This window comes from Patiria miniata, unplaced genomic scaffold, assembly GCF_015706575.1.
Source record: "Patiria miniata isolate m_02_andy unplaced genomic scaffold, ASM1570657v1 HiC_scaffold_4, whole genome shotgun sequence".
In the NCBI taxonomy this organism is placed as follows: domain Eukaryota; kingdom Metazoa; phylum Echinodermata; class Asteroidea; order Valvatida; family Asterinidae; genus Patiria; species Patiria miniata.
The window spans coordinates 11,531,036-11,554,896 of record NW_024037071.1 but is presented as its reverse complement, the minus strand read 5'-3'; the positions used below and the strand labels follow the sequence as shown (position 1 = coordinate 11,554,896).

Sequence of the window (23,861 nt, the reverse complement as noted above, 5' to 3'; positions counted from 1 at the left end):
TTTCAAAAGGGATTCCTTATAAATCCTAATATTGGGGAAAAATCCTGACCAAAAAATATCCTGGTATCGGAAAAAATCCTAACAAATCTTTACATGTATATGCTCAGCAGAGCAGCTCACACTGCTAACCTTTTTTTGCTTATTAAATAAAATATTTGCTTGATTTTTTCCCCTGCTCAGCAGCTCCGCAAAAGTGGGCCTGGGTCTACTCACCTGTAAGGTGTAAGTGACAAAGGACACCATATCATCGATGTTATCGACCACATCCTGGGGAAGAGATTCAACCTTCTGGCTGGTGAAAGTGTTGACGCAGAATGCAGTAGCCACTCCTCCTCTGAATCAATCACATTGAAAAAAGCATTGACTACTCGGCTTGTGTTTAATTAATGCTCGGCGTCTGATTATGAGAAGCACATTTTTTTGCCAGTCAATACTGTGAAATTAAATTACAGTGTTGTAGTCATGGTAGTTGAGTCCTAATACTGAGCCTGATACGTATGTTGAAATACAGGTAAAATGTGGAAATAACATGAAACCGGTAGATTGTGTAGTGTCTGTATATACCTGGGTATACTTTTTTGGGCCCCTTTTTTCCCTCCTTCTTTGGAACTTCGTTTTCAAGTTAAATTAAGACGTAAAATTATGTTAGACTATTGATTTTTGGAGTTTATTTTTTAATTTCACATCTTTCTCTTATTTCCCTTCCTCCATTCCAGATCTATCTTTCCCTGCCAACTGTTTTTTCCTTCTTCTTGCTTTTTTTCCTACCCTTATTTCCATTCCACTTCTGATTCCCAAAAACTTTGACTTCTTGATTCTTGTTTCCATTTGCATTGTCTTGTTCTTTTTTAATTTTCAAGTAATAATGATAATGCTACTGCTTTTTTGAAATTTCATGTATGTATTGGCTTTGGATTAATTTCTTTGTTTCTACTTTGTAAATTTGCATGGTTCAGCCATTTGGCTGCTCTGAATTCAAAAGAAATAAACCAAAATAACAATAAAAAGTATCCTGTAAATGTACAAGTATTTGCACAAGGACATTTATTTTACATGTGTGTCAGCTGTGCATTCAACCAGTTAAATCCTACCGTTACTTAAAAGTACTCAGTCCGCAAAAGTCTTCATTTTTTCAACCGGCAATTTGGACCAAAAATATAAAAGTGTCCTGCACGTGTTTCACATGAAAATGAAGCGCATACTATCATCTATCTACTGAACCTTGCCATTTCTTTGGCCTTTTTTAAGAATCAAATGTACACCTAAAACTATACGCCTTTGCTTTTGGTACTATACAAATTATTTTGTTTGACACGCCGTAACAACACTTTATTGTTGTCTAAAGCAGCTATGTTTGGTATCAAAATAAAGCACAGAAATTCAACTTTTCCCTTACCTAGCCATCTTGGCCAAACAGTGCATGTATCTAGGTACTTTTCGTGTTTTTCTGTAGTTTCTAATACAGTCTCGTAAAATCTCGCGTAGGTTTTGGGCCATGCGTGCGTGACCTCGGGACAAAAAACTGAGGTCAAACAGGGCTCTGTGCGTGACACGTCCACTGACTGGGATGCTGAGGCTTGATTCGCACTTTATCACCCACCGGTATGTACATTCCAGTATCAGGAACTCTGACACGACCCAACTATAACACTTAAAATAATACAGACACTCGGAATCGGTAGCTTATGGCAGAAAACTTACTAAAGAGGAAACCCACAATTTCCATGGAATTGAACCCCCATGACTTACACAATGAAGCCCATGCACAGTGCCAGTAAGAAGCCAAAGACAACTCGCTTGATCCGGTCGTAGTTGCCTTCCTTCTGGTACATCTTGCCTCCGCAGTTGCCACAGCAACGGCAGCAGCAGAAACACAGGGCAACGATGGGGAAAATGACCACAAACAGTGCACCGATGATGAAGCAAATCGCAAAGCCCATTAGGTTGCCAGTCAACTGTAAGTAACGAAAGGTACATGTTATAATTGCCACTTCTGTTTCGTGATTATAATCTTCCTGATGCAAAATTTCATCATATAAATAATACAAGTGAACTTGTGATATTCTCAGCAGTAGATTTTTAGCAAACATTGATACAGTTAAACCTCTAGTGTGATATTCTCAGCAGTAGATTTTTAGCAAACATTGATACAGTTGAACCTCTAGTGAACCTCCCCCCCCCCCTCCAGCAACCAACATTTTCAATCTTAATTGTAAGTTTTCCTCAAAGGGGTAAGGGGGCATTTTAAATGTTTTTAAGCAATCTCAGAAAACAATGAATTTTTAGCTTTATTTCTCGATGTGATTAGATTGATGTATGTTCATAATAGAGGATCAAACTTTAGGTACCGGTAGTTCAAAAGAGAACCCTGCCATTGCAGCCATGTTTGTCATGTTTGTTGTTCCCAAGGGAAAATATTATTTTTTAGATACCGGTATTGTCCAAAAATGCACATAAATTTAAAATGTCTACTTTGTAAACCCTGACACTTTCAAAAATGATCTGTGATAGACAATAATGACTGAGGAATAGCCATATGGTTCACTGTCATGTGTGACTACATACATGTAGATACAGATGTATACATTTGTGTATACATTCATGTATGTATACATGTACATGTGGCTTCTGGTTATTTTTGTTCATTAAAATTGCAATGACCGCACAGCTGTAATTCTGTGTGTCAGAACTGATGTGGATTTCCTATACTTTTATTCTTATTTCTTATGTTTAGCGAATAGAACTTCTCCGTACTGTGTTAAATGTTTCCTAAGCGAGACTGGCGAAGTCTATTTTGTTTGTAAATAAAGATTTATCAATGTAAACACCTGTATACATATGTTGTATTTGTTCTTCTTCCTAATGTTGATTTAGCCATGGTATGATCCAGTGTGTCAGTGCGAGTGCAGAAAGTGAAAGCGAGTGATTCTTATGCAAATAGCGCTTTTCACCCGCTGGCTTTGGAATGCTGCAGATATTGCGCGAATGCCAGAGGACTTTGCGATTGCAATATAGCCAGTCACGGTCACTCCAAAATCATTGAGTTTGGATCCAGAAATTTCCACTTTTGAGGTGGCAGATCTGCTCGATCTACCGTGAGTAGTTTTATTGGTTAACATAGATACCAGATTCTTGATTTTAGCTAATTTTGTTCATATTTTGTTGAGAAAATTGACGTTTGATTTATGATCTAATGAGACATAGTTTCAGTTAGCACTGATGTGTGTACATGTAGTTATTTTTATGACGTTGTATGACTTTCTAAGTTTTCATTAGAATTTTGGATCACTTATTGGTCGATTTAATTATAGATTATGTCATTGGATCATGGTTTGAGAATCGATAACCTTATTTGAAGTTTAACTGGAATTTTGAGAAAGATGACTTCTTAGATTATGTCTGCGCAGATGACGGGTATTTTTATGATTTGGTGGCCAAATATGGAATATGCTGTTTAGTTGAAGTGACTATTATTGCAGAATATAGACGTTTTAGGTTTTGAAATTATAAATTTCAGATGGCTCAGGGTCAGTGCGCCAGAGCAAGGCGTTATCTGGCATAGCCTGATGGGCCCGTATTGAAGCTCCCGATCAAGAAGAACCCTACCCCGGCCAAGCAACACGGCGAGCCGAAGCACAGACGGCGCCTGCTTGAAGCAACTGAGACAGAAAGCTGCCCAGTCTCTGGAGGGTTCAAGGCCTTCAAGTCCAAGGGACAACCGGGAACCGACCGGAGGAGCCGACAACGCGTGATTCGCGAATATATTGGTGGCCCACCATACTTTGTTAAGTATTGATTGAAGATTTGATTTGAAGTATTATTTGGAGATTTGATTTGGAAAGTTGATTTGAAGATTGGATTTGAGGAATTAGGCCTAAGTTGAAGAGTTGAAGACAGGTGAATTGTAACATAATTTGTTTGATATTTCTTGGTGTTTTGTTTTGGATTTAATTTTGTTCCTTGTTATTCCGTTTACTTGATTAATACCCAGTTAAGCGTTTATTTGTTTACTTTTCATTTAACATTTTGATTGATTTAATTCCTTGTTTATTTGGTTTAATTGTTTAATTTGATTAAATTCTTTTCGAATTCTATTACTAAGTTTTACAGAGTTTTCTTCATAGTATTTTTGCTTGTTAGGGTGACAAACGGCCTGAAAATTTAAGTTTCGCCGCAACCTTTATTTGCGCGCGTTACACTGTGCATGTACCAGTTCATCATGTACATGTACATTGTACACGTGTACATGTGCTTTGTAAATGAGGAAATGTCCTTATAAATAGAAAATAAATATAAGCAGTGGCTTCCTGTCTCTTACAACATGTAAACAAACTGTACACTTGTATACAATTTAATCTACATTTTTATCAATACAAAATAGTACACTGGACAAAATAACATGTGGGTCAATCCATGAGGGAGAAAATAAATCAAAAATCACTTTGTTTAAAGTTCCTCTACCAGTGCTATTCAACATATTCAATATTTTCACTCAAAGGAGTTTGAATTTGTATGTTTTGCTTTTAGTTTTACAAAAAAATATGGGACGTTTTCAACCTCTGAAAATATGGTTTCGCTTTTTTTGGAGCTACTTTTACGCCAATAATTGGCTACTAAAAAATAAATAACTTTTTTATTGCCAGAAAAAGACCATTTAAAAAAATCTACTTTTGAGTCCAACTAAAAAATAACACGGGGAGCAGGACAACTCTATCCTGATCTGCAAATCTATAGTGTCTCATAACCTATATGTTGGCAGGCTCTCAAACATGCAAGGGAACACATTCATGTAGCTACATGTACATGTACTGGTACATGTTTTCATATGTTGTAGATCTTTGTTAGAGAACTTAACTTGTATTAAACTTGTACTGCATGGGCCTGCATGATGTTGCCTGATCCCTACTCATTCTGTATCTCTCAATAGACCTTTGAAATTATTCATTTCCATGAAGACTAGAAATTTATGGGATTAACTGCTGCACTATCCAAGGCCAAAGAAAATCTGAGAACCAAGACTTCCACCTAGACAATTCCATGACTCAAATTTGGCTCATATGTTACCAGACTGTCTAGTGGACGATTTAAGCTCCCCCATGGCTTAATCTGATTGAAATACCCAGAGAAAATATTCTGTCTTCATTCTAAATGCTTTAAATGTACACGTATGTACATTCCCAGCAGAAATTTAATGCCTTGGGAGGGCAAGTGACAAACAAGCCCATGAAATTAAGTGTGTGGATTCCCCCAAGATAGGATTTTTAATTCAATGAAGACATCCGCCCTGACTTGCCTGACCGAGAACAAATTATTGGTTTGGATGGAAGGGGTCTCTGACTCCAATCCTTGAGCCAGTGAGACAAAATACATTTAAACCAGTTGAGGATGATGAAAGATGTGATAATTTAATATGAAGCAGCAGTATTCAGGTTATCACAGCATAAGGTTTTCTTTTTTTAGACGCCTTCCCCGTAGCGATTTTCAGTTGCTATGTTCAGCAGGTATTCTAACATGTCTAAACATGTTCACTGAATTGAGACATATTAGACAATGATCCATTATACTCTTTGAGTTCTGAATTAATTAAATGTGAAATAAAAACAATGCAGTTTAAGCCAATATATTGGCTTGCCATTTCAAGTGGGTGCCATTTTGAACAGACCAAACCCAGTGAGGTAGGCTAATTAATGTTCAGTTACTTATGTAAGTTAGGAGGCAGTTAAAAATATTACAAAAATTATATTTGTTTATATTGTGTATTATTTGGGGGTGCAATAAATATCAGGGGAAACTGAAAAAAAATGGAAGCTTTAATTTATTTGCCCATATTTAGGCCTATAGATACATTTGATGTGAAGAAAGTGACATACCGTACATTGTACATGTAGGCCCAACCTTTTGATAAAATGAACAAAGAACCTGCAGCACCAAAATCAATACCTCTGTCACATCTTGCCTGCTTTAGTGCAATGATGCTCTTCCTGATTAACTTCTTTCTATATTTACCAAGACCAATGTACATGTACATACATGTACATCCATGGCAGATCTGTATGGGCACATAATGTACTGTACACATGTACACATGTAATTGAAAAATTAACTTGCTGTGGTAACTGTTAACAAACGATAAACACATCAAACAAAACCACACCAAATGTCTTGTCATCAATTCCATTATCTGTCATTCCAGCACTGAGATAATGACTACTGAGATAATGACTACATGTGTAAATGAAAAGGGCAATTAATAATCTGGACAGAACAACTGTAATTAATTTGTTTTGATAAATGTCATGTATATTGGCATCATTCACAGGCATGGTCACAATTTTCGAGGGGCACTGTGAAAACGTTTATTATTTCTTCGGGGGGGGGGGGGCTGATGGAGCCAATTTGCAAATTACAACTTGTGTACATGACAATAACTGTTATGAGATGTTTTCATTCTCACAGAAAATTGATTAGTGTAGTCTTTAAAAATGTTCATGGCCTCAGCAAATTTGAAAACAGGCTGCTGGGGTGGGCCAACTGTTTCATTTGACAAAAACTGTATGTACACTGTACCTGTGAACATGGTAAATGTATACATGTACATTGCATGGCAGGACCTGGCACGTTTTGTGTTAAAAAGGATTTCAGTGAGGACCTCTGGGGCTCTACAATTCTTAGAAGATTGCTTGTTCTAAGTCGGCTACGCCCTGTAGTTCATATGATTCTCGTGACAGAGCCCTACAATTTAAAAGCCAATTTCCACAAAATTAGGATAAACATGACCATGATGTTTTGTTTCCAAAATTGTCTCTATTATCGTGGCTAAAAGGTCTTTTGGATTGCAAGAGTCCAAAGGATACTGCAAGAAGTTAAAGACTGAACAACCGAAAGATTTCTTTACTCCTATATTCAAATTTTCGCAACTTTACAACAATGGTGGTACAGGACAGGCCATGCATTTATTCAAACTTACTGAGGAGATGCTGCCGGTTAACAGTGACACGCTGAACGCAGTTTGTCCACTGATTACGCCAGTGATAAGTTCTGGGGGAAGAAAAAAAAACAGAACAAAATATTGAAAACGAATCAATAAAATATCATCCTTTCTCTACTTCACCCTTCAAAGAGTAAAATATTCACATTAATTTAAGTTGCTCTTTAACAGTTAAATTTTTTTTTTTTCCAAACAAGTTTTAAATTTGTAAATATATTTTGTTTTTAGAGGAAAAGCAATATATTCCCCCACCTATACTTGATGTGTCAACACTTTCATTTGGGGTTGTTTTTATGTCTTTAAATATACAGAAAAGTACGACTGAACTATTGTTACCGGTAGGATGCACAAACTAAATGAAAATTGAATATTTTGTAACATTTAATTTACAAATTTCATTAACTTTTTAAAATTAAACTAACTATGCGTGGGCAGACTATTGTTTTCATGTCTCATTCGAAAGTGAATAACTTCTACATTGCTGGAAAAAAAAAACAATTGAAAAACAAAATAAATACTCATTTGGGCAATTCCACAGTAACTTTCGTTACATTTTTAGGCACGTTGATATCCATAAAAGTCTTACAACTTAGCACATTGTTTCAACAGTCAGACTTTTTTTTCTATTTGAACACTGTAACATAGTCTGTTTGAACATATTAATGTAAACTGGAATCCTTTTTTTTGGGGGGGGGGTGGCAACGGTTTAAACTTTGATTACTTTCCTTACATGAAAAAGACATGAACAATTGTTTGGAGGTCTTGATTTAAAAGTCTCCTCTTACTGGACATGCATTGATAAAAGCAATGTACCATTTATTTGCTGGTACCGGTAACTGATCTCTATTTATTAGTAGGGTAATAAATCAATTTCTGATTTTGTCCACATACCCTACAATGGTGGTAATTTTTGTAACGGTAAAATACCGGTTCATTACAGTTTTGGAGACAAGATAAAACATTTACATCATGTAAAAAAACTGATAATCAATCCAAAAAAAAACCCAAATATTTTAGAATAGAATATGAACCTTTCCCCCCCCCTTTTTTTTAACAGCATTTTGCATGAAAAACAAGGTGCCAAAGTGAATACCACTCTGCTCCATTTGATACGTGACTACCATAACAAAAGCTTTTGTTAGTGTTTTGCATAGTGTAATTGGGTAAAAATTTACAGAAATTAAAAAAAAAAGGTACAAATATAATATTAGGGTGTAACATTGACACGGTGTTGACACAGTGTCAATGTTACGTCTGAATGACATTTTTGCTCAAAATTTTTGGCAAAATATGTATTGAAAAGAATTGAAAGTTCCTGCACTGGTGTTAAACACCAAACAACAAATATTTTGTACATGCAGAGCAACTGCTAACAAGGCATTCATACTTTTCATAATATGGAAATACCCCGGGTAGTGTAACACATTGTGTCCCAATCCGCGGTGGAATGACCAACTGAGAGATTAACTTAAAAATCAAAGTAAACAAATTTCAGGCCCATCCTCCAATAAATTGCCACACTAGGAAACCCCATGTACATGTATACAACTTCAGGACTCATGTTATCCTCATGAATGGTTGAAAGTTGATAACTAAAGGTCTATGTCTGTTTGAAAACAGAACATAGGGCTTTTCCGCTTATTTTTTTTGTATGACTTTATGCGTTTTTGCCAATGTACAGTCATGTTAATAATTTTTTTTTTGTTCAAAGTTCACAAAAAGTTATATTGAGCTAGTATAGCCAACAGATATAAAATGTATAGAAATTAGTTGATGGTGTCATATTGACGTCACTTCGGATTTGGCATTTGAAGACGTCACATGCCCTACGATGACATCATCTTGATTACACTTGTCAATGCACATTTTTGCATTGTGGTCTTGGTTTGTACTAAGGTTGAAGTCAACCCAATAAAAGGAAGTGTTAAATTTTGGAAGCGGGATGAAATTGTAAATATGAAAAAAATCATAAAAAATCAACCGATGACGTCATGGTTACGTCTTTTCGGAATTTGCATACTATTACCATTATCTAGCTATCCACCAAGTTTCATGACGATCAGACTTTCTCTTACATGTGTTTGAAAAAGTCGCATTTTTGATGACGTCATGATGACGTCACACATTTTTCAAAATTGTGTACATGTATATATACCTATTACCTAACAAACATAATACAAAAAGAATTTTGAATTTAGCATGTTGGGTTCGAGAGATATAGTGCTAATCTTCAAAACTTTAAACATCTATATAAAATCCCACGAAGACGTCATGATGACGTCATCTCAATTTTTACATATAACACATCTTGGCCTACCTACATACCGAGTTTCAACCCAATGGGACTTGCAGTTTTGAAGATATAGGACTTTAAAATATGCACATTTGTGATGACGTCACGTGACCCATGGTGACATCATGATGACGTCACTTTTCGGGATACAACTTTGCTATAGGGACTATGCCTGTGGTAACTTTCAATGATGTATGACAAAGATTAATGCCAAAAGTGGCATTGAGAAAAAACGTGTACAAAGTCTATGAGATTTAGGCGACAAAAAGAAGAAGAAGAAAAAGAAGAACAAAGAAAAAAAATGAGAACAAAAAAAAAGGCTTTTCCACAACTATGCGGAAAAGCCAAAAACAAAAAAATCATTCGATGCACTTTATTTTCTCTGTTTGATTTTGCACATTAGTTTTAAACAACCCCAAACCCAGCCCTAAAGCTTTAAGTTTACGAACATGAAAATAAAAAAAATTATTGGTACCTGTTCATGTTTGATGGGTAATGTTGGTTTCTTAGCTTTGTTATTTGGTTGATCCTTGGATACAAAATTCGTACTCTGATGAAAACTATAGTTGCATTTGAAATGTGTTAGTGCGTACATGTTGTAAATATCATACATTGTAAACGGGGGAATTAGGCAAACGCTCTGTTGATTACAGCATATGCTGCATACGTGACCAATTTGAGTTTAAAGCCAGTTTTTCTTGTCAGTGTTCTTTTTAGATGAGCGAAAAGAGCCAGGAAAGCCTTATCCTAACAATGATTGTTGTCACTTCCTCCATAGCAACCACACCCGTTGGTCCTATATTTGTGTATACGTACATGTATCTCCAGCTATTGGATCCATTGCAACAGCTTTGGTGCATGGTAACAATATAACAAATCAATAAGCCACCACAACTGATCAATAGTCCGCTTGTAAAGACAGACCAATTGAAACCAACAGCTTGCTTTTCCTGGCATTTGTACAGGTGTCATATGCATGCTCATCATGCAGCTACATGTTGGTAGTGCTTGAATTCAAGGTTTCAGGTTGTGACCGCATTGGCAATCACACAGGAAATGAGTGACAAAGCATTTCAATTGACACCAATTTTTTTTTTATGGAATCAATTTCAGGGTTATAGTAAAAAGCTGAATAACATCGCGGAATATTAAAAAAACATACCGGAATCTTGACTTTTCATTGGGGAAAAAATAGGAAAAAATAGAGTGTATATCAAGGATGTGACTTTGTGTTTAATTTTGTAAACCTTTAGCAAATATTTTAAGAACTGTTTAAACATTTGCCATTCACAAAGGCTGACGCCTACATGTACCTATCTGCAGACCTGCTTGATTGCTTCTAAGCTTTTGTACATTAAATATGTTTAAAAACATTGTTAATTAGGCCTATTTGCGCAATGTAGGTTTATCTGAAAGGAAGATCCCGTGACAATTTGGGTTTTTGTTTGAAACATTTTTGAAAATTTGTTAACGCATAGGTCCTATTAAAAAATTTTTTTTTTTTATTAACCCTAACTCCATAGGCCTTTTTGCTAGGATGTACATGTATGTAGCCTCAATCATGCAAAATCCTCCAATTGGCCTCATGGAAAAATAGCATATATAGCCTCAATTCTGCAAATTCCTCCATTATTTCTTGAATATGGTCCATGGAGGGGTGACCACTGCCTCCGGCTATGACTGTCAATAGGCTGAGGCAGAGGCAGTGACATCCTGGAGCAGTGCGGAGGATGTCAAGTATAATCAAGGACGAAACTTATGCACGGCTGAGCATAAACAACACAAGGTCCGGCCCAAGACCTTGACAAAGTGCATACTCCGAAATCAGCAACGCACTTTTGCCATGTAACCTCAATCCTGCAAATTCCTCCAATTTGCAAAAAGGATTTTGGAGGATTCAGGGCGGTTAGGGTTAAAGTTTAAATTCAGAGGTTTAATCTATGCAACCATAGGCCAATATTCCTACAGGTTGCAGGGGGAACAATATGGGGGGGGGGGGGGATCGGGAAAATGAAATTATGATACCAGCTAAAATATATTGATTGCTATTGATTGGTTCTCCACTAGTTTTTACTCTGCTTAAATGCGCTGTGAAATATTTTCTGCCTCATATCGGTAGTTCCATAAAATACACATACCGGTATACACAAATTAACAAAATTAAATTTTAAGTTTGGCTGCATTTTTATATTCACTGGTTGCATTTATGCCACTTACATTTAGTGCGTTTTCAATATTATACACTGTACGTCAACTTCAGTCATCTAACTACAAGCTACATAGACAATAACGTTGTACAAATTGAAATGGATTCATCACAATGAAATCGCCAGTCTGTCAGGGTTGTAAACAAAACAGATCACAAGAGCCACAAGTATCATGTACAATCAAACTTTCCATGTGTAAAATTAAAAGGCTAGTTTGGGGTATTCCCTAAGTACGAGTACCGGTACATTGTAAAAACCCATCCTCAGTTCAGCTTGAGTCTTGTAACTCTATCACTTCAGTACAGTAAACAAATCACTAATATTTCAAGACTTTCAACTAGTCTTTTAGAAAAATTAGGAGAACCAACTACCGGTACATGTACAAATGTAGGTGTAAAACAAAATCTCAAGGGAGAAACGGCTTTTAATTCCAACAAAGTTTTTCCTGCAATGTCACAAGCAGTGGTTTTGCCCACAGTGACACACAAAAATGCTTTCCTATGTGGTTTTTGCCAATGGCCGCAGCCTCAATTCTATGAAAGCAAACAAAAGAAGTGAAGTCTGGCCTACATGTACGTCAGTGTACGTGCTACTACACACGTCACTGACCATGCAGGCCAATCACTGTGGGTTTTTTTTCTTTTTATTCCAGTTGAATAGAGAACAGAAGGAAAGTAATGGTATGGTCGGCGATACTACATGTACATGTACATGTAAGATTGAATATGGGACATTTTCCAAATTGTTTGTGACATATGTCATAACAAAAACCAATAGATATGTTACGTGAAATTTTGTTACGTGAAATTTTGTTCCGCAAGCATCATTGAAGTTACTGACAAAATTTAACACACTCTAAAAATAAGGGGTGAAGTCAGACACAACAAATTGCTAAATAAAATTAAGTAAACATACATACATGTACATATGTACTTCATTTTATTTAGCAATTTGTTGTGTCTATACTTCACCCCTTACTGTATGGTGTTATTTATTGCCTTTATACCACCCTTCTACCGATAAAACCAGCAAAACAATCTATCCACTTCCTCTCCCATACTTTTTGTACAGGTTGGACACCAACTACCGGTACCACAGTTAAAACCTGTCACCTTGATAAATTTTGACATGAAAGGTACCGTAACTCTCTCTAGAGTGTCACTGAGAGAGGGAGGGTATGTGTACTGAAACATGTAATGAAATATGTACACGTGGGCCTACTTCATGTAAAGTCCTCAGACATGAACAGACACTCTACATCCATGGTAAACAAAAGTCAATTGATAGGCCTACTTCCTTGAGCAAAATTATGATACTCTATGTCAAGCTGGGCGTTGGTCCGTATCCTACATGTATTTGTTTTACATGCCATACACATGTTGATCAACTTGACAGTGGTCTGTGGGGCTTTACTCCAGTGTTGGAGGTCTCGAGGCCGGCCTCGGCCTCGAGGCCGATTTTCATGGCCTCGGCCTCGGCCTTGGCCTCGGAGGTGCAAGGCCTCGGCCTTGGCCTCGGCCTCGGAGCCTTCCGGCCTCGGCGAATCGGTCGAGGCCGGCTCGAGGCCGCCCATTTTGATGTGTTTTCTATTCTAATTAATTTTAATTTTTTACCGTATCAAACCCTCGAGATTCTGCCGCAGTGGGTTCCGTGAAACGAACGCATATACAATGTACGCACGAATGAACTGGAAATGGTTGCATTGAACGTACCCACGTACGTAGCATCTTCGCCTAGCCTGCGCTTCAGCTTTCCACGTGCGTGCAAGCGTTATAACTGTTACCGCGTGCCAGACTACATAAGTCTGGCACCAATCCCATTTGCGTACAATAACATTTGGTAGTAGACTAGTCTGGTTGCAGTGTTGTACAAAATTTTCTCGTTTCGCCTCTGTACCCCGACCTTTAAAAATGAATTGCGGCAAGGTGCGGCAAGCTTGATCATTTCTTTTTATAGGCCACTGTTTCAGTAAAAGTCTTAACTTTCTGGGTACGATCGAGTGTACTAGTCCGTACCATTTGTTTTCATAAAGATATGATAAAAACAATTACGATTTATCAAGTGGATTTTATTTTTACACGGTGATTTAAATGAAAGTTCCGGCTCACACGGTAATGTTTGGAGCAAATGGTCGATATGGAAAGCGCGATTTCAGAATTCGTTTTTCCATCCAAATGAATGCAAAGTTCTGCATGAATGTTTTAATAATACGAGTCAGTATTCCTCGTGGTACCAGGATACTTTTTGTATTTTAGAGCCATGTTGATACTTATTACATGTATAAGCACGGTTTGATATTGACTAATTTTGCGTGGTTACAGATATACGGCCAAAACCTGTGGACTCCCTACCTCTTGCCATGATCTTAACATTCTTCAAAGCCATTGGATTCAAATCGGATGATCCGAGAATTCATGGTCATTTTGATGAACTGAGTGATATCATGCACGCATGTTCCGTGTTGCCGTGTTGTTTGGAGCGGGATTGGCCATTGCCAGACCAAGTTGTCTGGTACCGCGGTATTAACAGTGATAATGCGTGGACACTTATCCCGTTGTGTGGAGCGGGATTGGAACTATGCTTTGCCCGTGCGTAACGGCGGGCCGTCTGGCATTGTCTGGTCGCATCGCGGTACGTGTTTGCTCGGCGCGCGCCAGGACAGTGCGAAGGTCGGGGGTCGTGGTCGTAACTTTTTGGTTATGAGTGGTAAAAACCTGATTCAAAAATCAAGTTGTTGTTTATTTAATGGGGATTCCTATGATATTAAGCATTTTGATAGGTTTTGAAAATAAGATTTATAAAACATGCTAAAAGTAAATGATGTAAATCTTACAGAATAGAAACTCAAAATTTGGCCATTTGAATTGTTGTATCTCCAAAGGGCAAACACCTATGAGCCTGATTCAAACGCCATTGATTTTGTTGTGTAATTTGCTTTCAGTGATACAAAACTTGAGATTTCTTTCTTTAAAAAATAAAATTCGCCGGACTGTCTACAAGAGGAAACCCATTGCAAACTGTAAATTTGTAAGCCAGGCACTCCAAAACTCAGTGAATTCAACTAAAAAGATGTTAAAACTCCAACATAATCTCAGCCTTGTTTTAGTGATTTATATTTTATTACGTGTTTTGAAAGCTGGCCTCGGCCTCGGCCTTGGCCTCGGAGGTGGTGGCCTCGGCCTTGGCCTTGGCCTCGCGGTTGTGGCCTCGGCCTCGGCCTTGGCCTCGGAGGTTGTGGCCTCGGCCTCGGCCTCGGAGGTTGTGGCCTCGACTACAACACTGCTTTACTCGGTACTCAAACATGCATCTAGGCAGGTGTGTCAATTTTTCTTCACAATGGCAAATCCGGTTGTATAAAGAAATATTGCAGGTGGTTATTAGCAATCCTGAAACATCTCAGTAAACCTCTGGCCTTTGGAATGAAGCCCTTCTTACAAAGACATAAAGAAATCGGATTTTGCATTTAATTTACTCTACATGTACCGGGACATCTCTCAAGTTCCATATACCCCTCCTTCAGGTGTGTAAACATTTTATTTCTCCTTTTTTTTCTATTTTTCTTTTATGGAGATCCAGATTTAGGTAGCTATATAGTCGTGTTCCCTTAAACGTGGCGCACTTCGAAGCCGACCCGACTTTCCTTGTGTAGTGTTGCCAAACCTCACTGTTGACAAACCTCAAATTCAAGCAGAAAAATACTATAGTACTTTTACCTTTATTAATGCTTGCTATTTAACCTCTGTGAACAATTTCGGTTTCATAAAATTTAATCCGAAATTAAAAAACGGTGGCGTCCGGAAATTGGGCACAAATTGGCAGAGTGTTCCCTAACGTGGCGCACTTGAATAAAATCTCGGAAAATTCCAAATTAACATTTAAGAATTTCTGTGAACTTGACAAATTCTGATAAATAATTATTGTACATACCCAGCCAGATGTTTGTCAGAAAATTATTTTCTTATTTTTTGGGGCATTTTCAAAGGGTTCACTTTGCACTTGAAAATAAAATCGGAAAGTCATGCCAGAAATTTTTTCTTTTAACTTTGTTACGGGTAAATAAACTCACAATTTATAAACAGGAGAGTTTAGAACTTGATGAAATTTCACTTTCTGTGAAATTTCAGTTAAAACTTTTGCTCTAGGTGCTAGGTAGGCGCTACAGGCGAAGAATCAAAGTGCACCACAATGGGGGCCGCGCCACGTTAGGGTACATCAACAATAGAATATGTACAAGCTGTAGGCTATACATTTACACATCCTTTTAAGAATAGGACCACATACATTTATTAATATTTTGTGATGGTTAACCGTCACAGCATTCACAAAAATAATGTAAGAACTGCATTTTACAATATACAGATAACTGCAACATACATGTACTTTTCTTTTTTAAATACTCGCAGTCTCTTCTCTTGAGATTTTGGGTATTTTAAAGGTTAAATGCTTGCTTAATTCAGTTCAAATATTTGTGCTGCTGCCTACATGTATATCAGTGTCAAGTACATCAGCTGTAAAGCTGATAACGATAAGTGCTTTGTAAACATTGGTTGATAGGGGGGGGGGGGGGGTATGTGCAAACCTGTCATAAAAAGAAGCTTTCAATGGCATGCTAAAAACAGTGATCCTACTGAAAAAAACTACTAGTTCACCCCCTCACGCCTGTACAGCATATTTACAATGTATGTACCATCTATATTTCTCTCTAACTCAAACATTCCCCCTTCCCGGCTTAAAAATTTAAATGACATTGCCACTTTATACGTACATGTACGGTACATGTACAGTATGCCTGTAGCTGTGCCGAGATTCAGAAACTTGAAGCCATCAGTGAATGATATTTAGTTCAAAATGTGCTGATCTATTGAGTTATACATGTACATGGTTGCCATGGTATTTATTTGGAGCCGGATCGGACATTTCTCCATGTTTTTGTGGGATTTTCGCCCACCCGTGATCAATAATTCATGCTTAATAGTTTATGCATGTTTACATGTATTCTTTAATATTTCTGCTCAAAGTACAATGTACATACGTACTTGTCAGTTTGTAAATATTAAAATTTGTTGTATGTTTCACCAATGTACTTTTCAATGAGTTTAACTTTACTTAACATTACTTTTGATAATCTGTAATGTACAATGTATGCAGGGCCCCAATGGAAACCAGTTTTTAACTGTTTGGGCATACATACTGATGTACGTAATGGCACTCTGGGTAAAGAAATAACAGATAAACAAATAAAAATAAAGCGCTGCAGAACTTTGATTTTAACCACATTTATAATTAAGCCGCATGGAACTTAAAAGTAATAGCCCAATAAACTGCATGACAACAAGTGCCTTCTGCTGCAATTACTCAAACAGGCTTACGGCCCTGGTTACCATGGAGACACCACAACAGCATCAATGCCTGGCCAGGCTGTTGTCTGTAATGTTTTTTTTAATCTATGGAGCATGTTTGCATGACCAATTTATAGACATTGCAAAAAATTCATGAGTATCTTTTGGTCATGTACAACATGTAGCACTACATGTACATTGTGTTTTGTTAATTATGATGTGTGCACTGACCGTTTAATTTGAAACCTTGTGTGGTAAATGGATCATGCTACCGGTAGAGCAAGGATTTTCCACATCCTACATTGTACATACAATGCACCGGTACATGTATCAAATACTCTCCTCCATATGATTCTGAACAATAGCTCCATGTTCTCATAAAATCAGTGAGAACAGGTACAATTACATTCCTGACATTACAGATTGCATTTTGTCCTCCCTCATGAACTTCGTATATGTACTGACAAAATATGTTAAACACCTTCATTTGAATCCTTTTAAATACCAATAACATACCGGTTGGGATCAACGTACAATATAAATGCACTTTAAATTGCTTCAGATTTTTATTGGACCAATGAACAGTATAATTTGAAACACAATATAATTGGGATGTTGGAGGAGCCACACTGATATTCAAAATACGTCCATCACATGCATGTAAAATGTATACATATCAGTTCAAAACTTTTTGTGTATGATGCAATCATATGTGCATGTTTATGGTATGAATTGAGGACACACACGTGCCACACCATCGATAAATTGAGGACAGAAACCGAATCGAGGACTCCTCGGTTGGAAAACGTATACAAACCCATGAGAGCTGTTGCAAAAACGTTAGTGTACAAACAAAGGAAAAGGGAGGAAGAAATCCTCGATTTACACCATAAATGTACATGTCTCGGGCTAGTATTAAAAGTAGCCTCTAGTACAATTGCACATGTACGGAACTTTCTACTGTTTTACTCAATAATCAATTTTTCGATGAGGCACAATGTACTTTGTAACAAGCAATCACCACTTTAAAAATAACAGCGTTGCTGTTGAAACCCCTCAGCCAGAGTAAAGTTATCATTAATCCGGAAACCATTAACCTTTAACTCAACATGGTGACCTTGACCTTTGACCCCAGAACCAGTTCTTGAAAACATGCCTGTACCGATGGAAAACCCCCTACCGAATTAGACACCAAAATTTCATTTCTAGCTCAAGTTATCATTCAGAACCATTTACATTGAACTCACCACGGTGACCTTGACCTTTGACCTTTTGACCCCAAAACCAATCCCAGCTTGCCTGTACCCAAGGGCAACCCCCTACCTAAGTTAGCCATCAAAATCTCATTTCTAACTCAAGTTATCATCCGGAAACCATTTACATTTAACTCACCAAGGTGACCTTGACCTTTGACCTTTTGACCCCCAAACCAATCCCAACTTGCCTACTCCCAAGGGCAACCCACTACCAAAGTTAGACACCAAAATCTCATTTCTAACTCAAGTTATCATCCGGAAACCATTTACATTTAACTCACCACGGTGACCTTGACCTTTGACCTTTTGACCCCAAAACCAATCCCAACTTGCCTACTCCCAAGGGCAACCCCCTACCAAAGTTAGACATCAAAATCTCATTTCTAACTCAAGTTATCATCCGGAAACCATTTACATTTAACTCACCACGGTGACCTTGACCTTTGACCTTTTGACCCCAAAACCAATCCCAACTTGCCTACTCCCAAGGGCAACCCCCTACCAAAGTTAGACATCAAAATCTCATTTCTAACTCAAGTTATCATCCGGAAACCATTTACCTTTAACTCACCACGGTGACCTTGACCTTTGACCTTTTGACCTCAAAACCAATCCCAACTTGCCTACTCCCAAGGGCAACCCCCTACCGAAGTTACAACCCCAAACAACATTTCTATCTCAAGTTATCATCCGGAAACCAAGCTACCCGGACGGACGGACGGACGGACATTCTAGCCAGAATGTCTCCCAATTTCCAAGAAATAGCATTGTGTTCCCATTATCCCTTTTTCTAAAGATTCCCTTCTGGGGTGATGTTTTTCTATTGTGAAAAAAGTGGGGTGATGTGTCCTGAAAGGAACATCACCCCACAAGGGTGGTATGGTCAGAACGGGCGTACATACGGACGGACGCCCTAGGCGATGACAATACCCCTCGAGCCTCTCGGCTGAGGGGTAAAAATAATTGTTGTGGTCCGTTGCCCACTCGTACTTTCCAAGGATAAAACCATTTGACTAAATAAACTGAGCTTAATTTAATGACATTTAATTACAAAAATAACTTTTAAAGAAACTACTCAGATCCACAGAAAACACCTGTGCACTTTGATGCTGTACTGGTACCTGTACAAAAATGTGGCTACCAACTTTAGAATTTAGGAACTATTGTGTAGGATGTAAATATACAGAAAAATATTGTACGAATGTTTAGTTATATTTTTGTACTTTGTTTGACTGGATGACTCAAATGTAAAAAAAAAAAAAGGGTACCGGTACATAGTCTTAAATGGAATTGAACCGGTTAAACTATGAAAATCACCCTGGTAACATTTACCGTATGACTCACTCTCTGGAAATTTTCTTTAAAAGACAATGTAGCGTGCTTCTGAATGAATTTGAGTTCCAAAATTCCAAGTGGGTATGGACTTTTTCAATGTTGCAAACTGCAAAGTCAGCCCCATTATTTAGTTCTTTCAGCTACCGTACAATGGCAAAATAATAAACTTGAAATGGAATCAGTGGTGGGACTCTGTTTTCAGGTCACAGAAAAAATACCGCATGTGTATGTTCAACATGAATATCAACCTTAGACTTCACCTTTTGATTTGTTTTGAATGGTAATATGTTATTTTCCATTCATGTACCGGTATGCTTTAAAGTTTACTTCTAGTTCTGGGGTACGGTAACATTCACTGAAAAACACCAATGAAACTAAGAACAATGGTTGAGAACACAAAATAAGAGCCATTTAAAAATTGAGGAGTTTCAGGTTGAAAATGTTGTACATGTAAGGTCCTTCTATAAAAAAAAAAATTTCTTACAGGATTTCAGTACAATTAGCTTTTAGAAAGAAAAAAACCCCACATTCACAGTGCCAAATCAGTGAGTATTGAGCCAACTTCATGGAGAGACCAACACGTACATGTATACAGAACATAATTACTAATTTAGATAAATTTGATGTGGTTGGTACGGTGTAGTTGCAAATCAAACTGATCCTCAGTCAAATTGAAATGGGCAGCATGTCAAATGAAAAAGGATTTTGATACATGATATTTATTCAGCCTTAAACCGTGTCATACAATACTTGGGGGGCATACGATCAATTGTTGAGGCATGTGCCATTAAAGTTGGGCTCCAAAACATGTTGATCTTGTAAATTAACCTTACAGTCAAGGTCATTCAAGCGTGGAACATTCACTTGAAGTTCAGTCATTGCTGAAGGGTACACCGAAACCAGTCTGTATACAATTTACGTGTCCAAATAACTCTAACAATGGGCATCAATTAAAGTGACAGATTTTGCAAATGGAGTGAGTCAAGCAACACAAAAGCAAGACCCTTTGTATTTTGCACCATGACAGTGGGCAAGTATTATGTTACACCATGTTTATAGCTCCATGGTTACACTTTGATGCTGTCATCGTAAATGAATTTGAATAACAAAACCTGCCCACTGACATAACGCACTGTGTAAAGTGTCCATTTCTCAAGCTATTATTTATTCTACCAGTAATGATGAATGAAAATCGGACACTTTCTCATAAAAATAAAATCTCCATGTGGAAAGTTCGGCAACTTTTTTCCAGGAATAAATGAACTGGGTCAATTTTTTGTTATTCCATGGCAGCAGTAAGCCCGCTATATAAGATGAACCCTCCTCCTGCAAAGCGGAAGCCGCCTTGTGTTACATAAAGAAAGACCACACAAACATAATAGATGAATTGGGGTATAACTCGATCCAGTCCAGTATTTTTTATATTTTCTTTGTTATGACTCATCAATAGAATTGGGAGGCTGAAAATGTACCTCACCCAATTGCTGACCCCAATTGTCCATTACACAATTCTAGGAAGAGCTGACAGAAATTAATTTACAGAATGGAATTTTTATCTAGTTTTGCAGAGGGAGAATTAGACACAAAAAGCACTCATGTTTCAGCTGCCACTTACAAAAACAGTGAATTGGTTTTTGTTTTTCAATTTCAGCCTCTGTAGTAATGAAGTGGCCAGTCTACAAATTTTATAACAAGCACGTTGAACAAAGAAAATGCAAGTGAAATAAAATTCAAGTCATTAAAAAGTATACAAATTAATATTATAATCAAGTTTTGATAATTTTTATTTTAATTTTGTTTTATTAACCAAAGGAGACATGAACATACTTGCCGGGAGTCGGGTTGGGTTGGATAAGTTGGTCAGTCAGATAAGTACAAAGCGTGCAGTAGGCTGATTCTCTGGGAACTGAAAAAATAGCATTCCCTTTTCGCTTGTACCCTCGCCCCGCAAACAGGACGCTGGGAACGGCTGATATTTTTGAGCTCTGATTAGATAGATTTTGCAAGACCTGTGATGTAGAATACAGCACACAAACTTACTACAGCTGTTTATCATATAGTGCGCGCTAGCTGCATGCGATGCATGCAAAGGTCATGGTAAATTACCCAGAATGCCATCCGTACTTCCTTCACAAGATTCTGTGAAGCTCGAGTATCATCAGCCCTTCCCAGCACCCTGTTTGCAGGGCCAGCGGGGGGTAAGAGCAAATATTCCCTGTTGAAACAGTTAGATTTCAAGTAAAAAAAAAACTTACCATAAGGTGGAGAAGCAGGTGATATTGTGTTCAAGAAACTGTCAATCAGTCCCCAAGTTGTAGGCAAAGGAAAACCCCCTTCATCGTATTCACCGCTCGACTGGTAGACGTGATCACTGGGTACATTGTCTAGTGTCAGGTTCCCATTGTTGTTGGAGTTGGCACATTGTCCGACCGAAATTGAAACGATAAGGACAAGAGCAATGGCTGGTAGCCACTTAACTAAAGTTGTGGGTGCCATCTTCATCAGAAGATGTTGTCACAGATGAGAATTATTCTGTGTCGGTTTTGTTGTCCTCAGGTGTCTTTTATCTCAGCATCTGCAGATCTGGAGAGAGAAAAAAAAGAAGAGAGCTTGTTTTGGGGGTGGTTTGTTTTCAAGGATTTGTTTACAATGTATCTCATGCTATTATGAACACATTAATGCAACCTTCAACATTCTAGGTTGTACACTCTCACTCTTTTCCTGAAGGTATACATGTTGCACTGCAAGTGGGACAGATTATGCCGCCTAAAATCTCCATTCATCACACAACTGTCCGAGGTCCATGCATATGACATCATCAGAGGCAAAAGAGTCTTAGAGAGATGCACAAATTGACCTCACTGAGGTCAAATCTCCATATATATAAAGTTTACTGTGGGAAAACAGCTGTGCATACATTCTATACAGAGTTTTTGGTTCAAAGAATACAATTTTTCATTCACAGATTTCTTAGAAATTGGGAGACATGTTAAAATTGTGATATTCCTAAACTACAGCATCTTCATGGTGAAAAGGCGCTGAAAATAAAGCCTTTAGAAATTAAGAAATGGCGATGGTTTAAAGAAAGATGGTCAAAAACCAGTTTGTCCACATGTCAACACAGCATGCGTGTACAAAGATGCAATAATGTCTACATGACTGCCATAGACAAACTAGTTTTTACCATTCTGTAATTGGCCACTATTTCTTAACTTGAGCTTTGTACCACCATGGAGGTAGAATAAGACAAGTCTTAGATCCTGTTGTTTAGGATTCGGAATTTATCTTAAAACAATTTCAATATGTCTCCCCAATTTTGAGAAATCTCCCTCTGAAACAAACATTTTGGGACTGGTCTATAATGGTCCTGGTTTTACGCTATAGATAAAAGTACTGAAAAAAACGACACAAACTTGAAAAGTGTACAAAGTTTATGGAGAGTCAAGAATTTAAAAAAAAAAAATTTCTAATCTAACAAAATTGGAAATGTTTCTCAGTCCCAAGTCTTATCATCATATGCAAATGACTTCCTTCATTGAGATGATGAAAAAAGTGGTGTCAGGTTGCAACATTCTTTCCGAACAGTTCCGTGTTTTTGATTTCCTGACCTTATCCTTATCATTTCCCACACGCAGCTACATGATGTTTGTTGATGGCATAATGTGGCACGGCCCCAACATGACGCACTTTGATTTTTCACCTCTAGTTGTAGTGCCTTGTTACTGTTAGTGTTAGGCAAAATTGTGACCTAAAATTTCACAGTAAGTGACATTTCAATTTTTCATCAATCTCTAAAACATTCCCGTTCATAAATCTTGAGTTTTTAGTACCCGCTACAAACATGACAAAGTTCCAGGGAAATTATATTTTGGCATGATTTTCCCATTTTTTTTTTTAAGTGCACAATGAACCTTTAAAATTTGCTCAAAAATAAGAAAATGATTTGCTGACAAATTGCGTACATGCCTAGCCTATAAATATTATAATGATTTGAAATATCAGAATTTTTTTTCATATGATATATCATCTCAATGAAGGTTATTCATTGCAAAAATGATGATAAAAACATGAATCTGGGAGTGGGACTGAGAAACATTTCCAATTTTGTTAGGAAATACTTAACTTAAATCTTGTTCTTGACTCTCCATAGACAAATTGTACACAACCGCTGAAGTAGCGTCAGGTTGCAACATTCTTTCCCATTTATTTTCGTATGAAGTCCAGTATTTGAGCCACATTTTCATTTTATGGGGATGAAAATAGAAATAGATAACTTAGGATTAAAAAAGATTACGTACAGTGGAATCTCGCTTACCTTCCCAATCTTCTTAGCTTCGTCTAGTTGGTTAAACAACGCAACACTTCCTAACTTACATGTAGTTTGATTCCTCTCTGTGTAATGGTCCGTGGTTTGATACTTCGACGTTCGTGCACGTTCTACAT

The 23,861-nt window shown here is 37.5% G+C and overlaps 1 protein-coding gene across 8 annotated transcripts in view; it reads right to left on the bottom strand.

Annotated features, from left to right (window-relative positions):
• LOC119739632 (prominin-1-A-like) overlaps positions 1-23,861 on the bottom strand; it is a 50,273-nt gene extending 26,412 nt beyond the window's left edge. For 5 of the 8 annotated variants that reach the window (XM_038214625.1, XM_038214629.1, XM_038214630.1 and 2 more), the window contains exons 1-5: positions 23,734-23,860; positions 21,674-22,001; positions 6,968-7,038; positions 1,750-1,955; positions 214-334 (exon numbers count right to left, since the gene is read on the bottom strand). In XM_038214625.1, coding sequence (XP_038070553.1) covers positions 214-334; positions 1,750-1,955; positions 6,968-7,038; positions 21,674-21,920 — 645 coding nt within the window. In that variant the 5' untranslated portion in view covers positions 21,921-22,001; positions 23,734-23,860. Of the gene's footprint in view, positions 1-213; positions 335-1,749; positions 1,956-6,967; positions 7,039-21,673; positions 22,002-23,716 lie in introns of all 8 variants that reach the window. The other 3 variants (XM_038214628.1, XM_038214627.1, XM_038214626.1) reach the window with 2 other exon arrangements.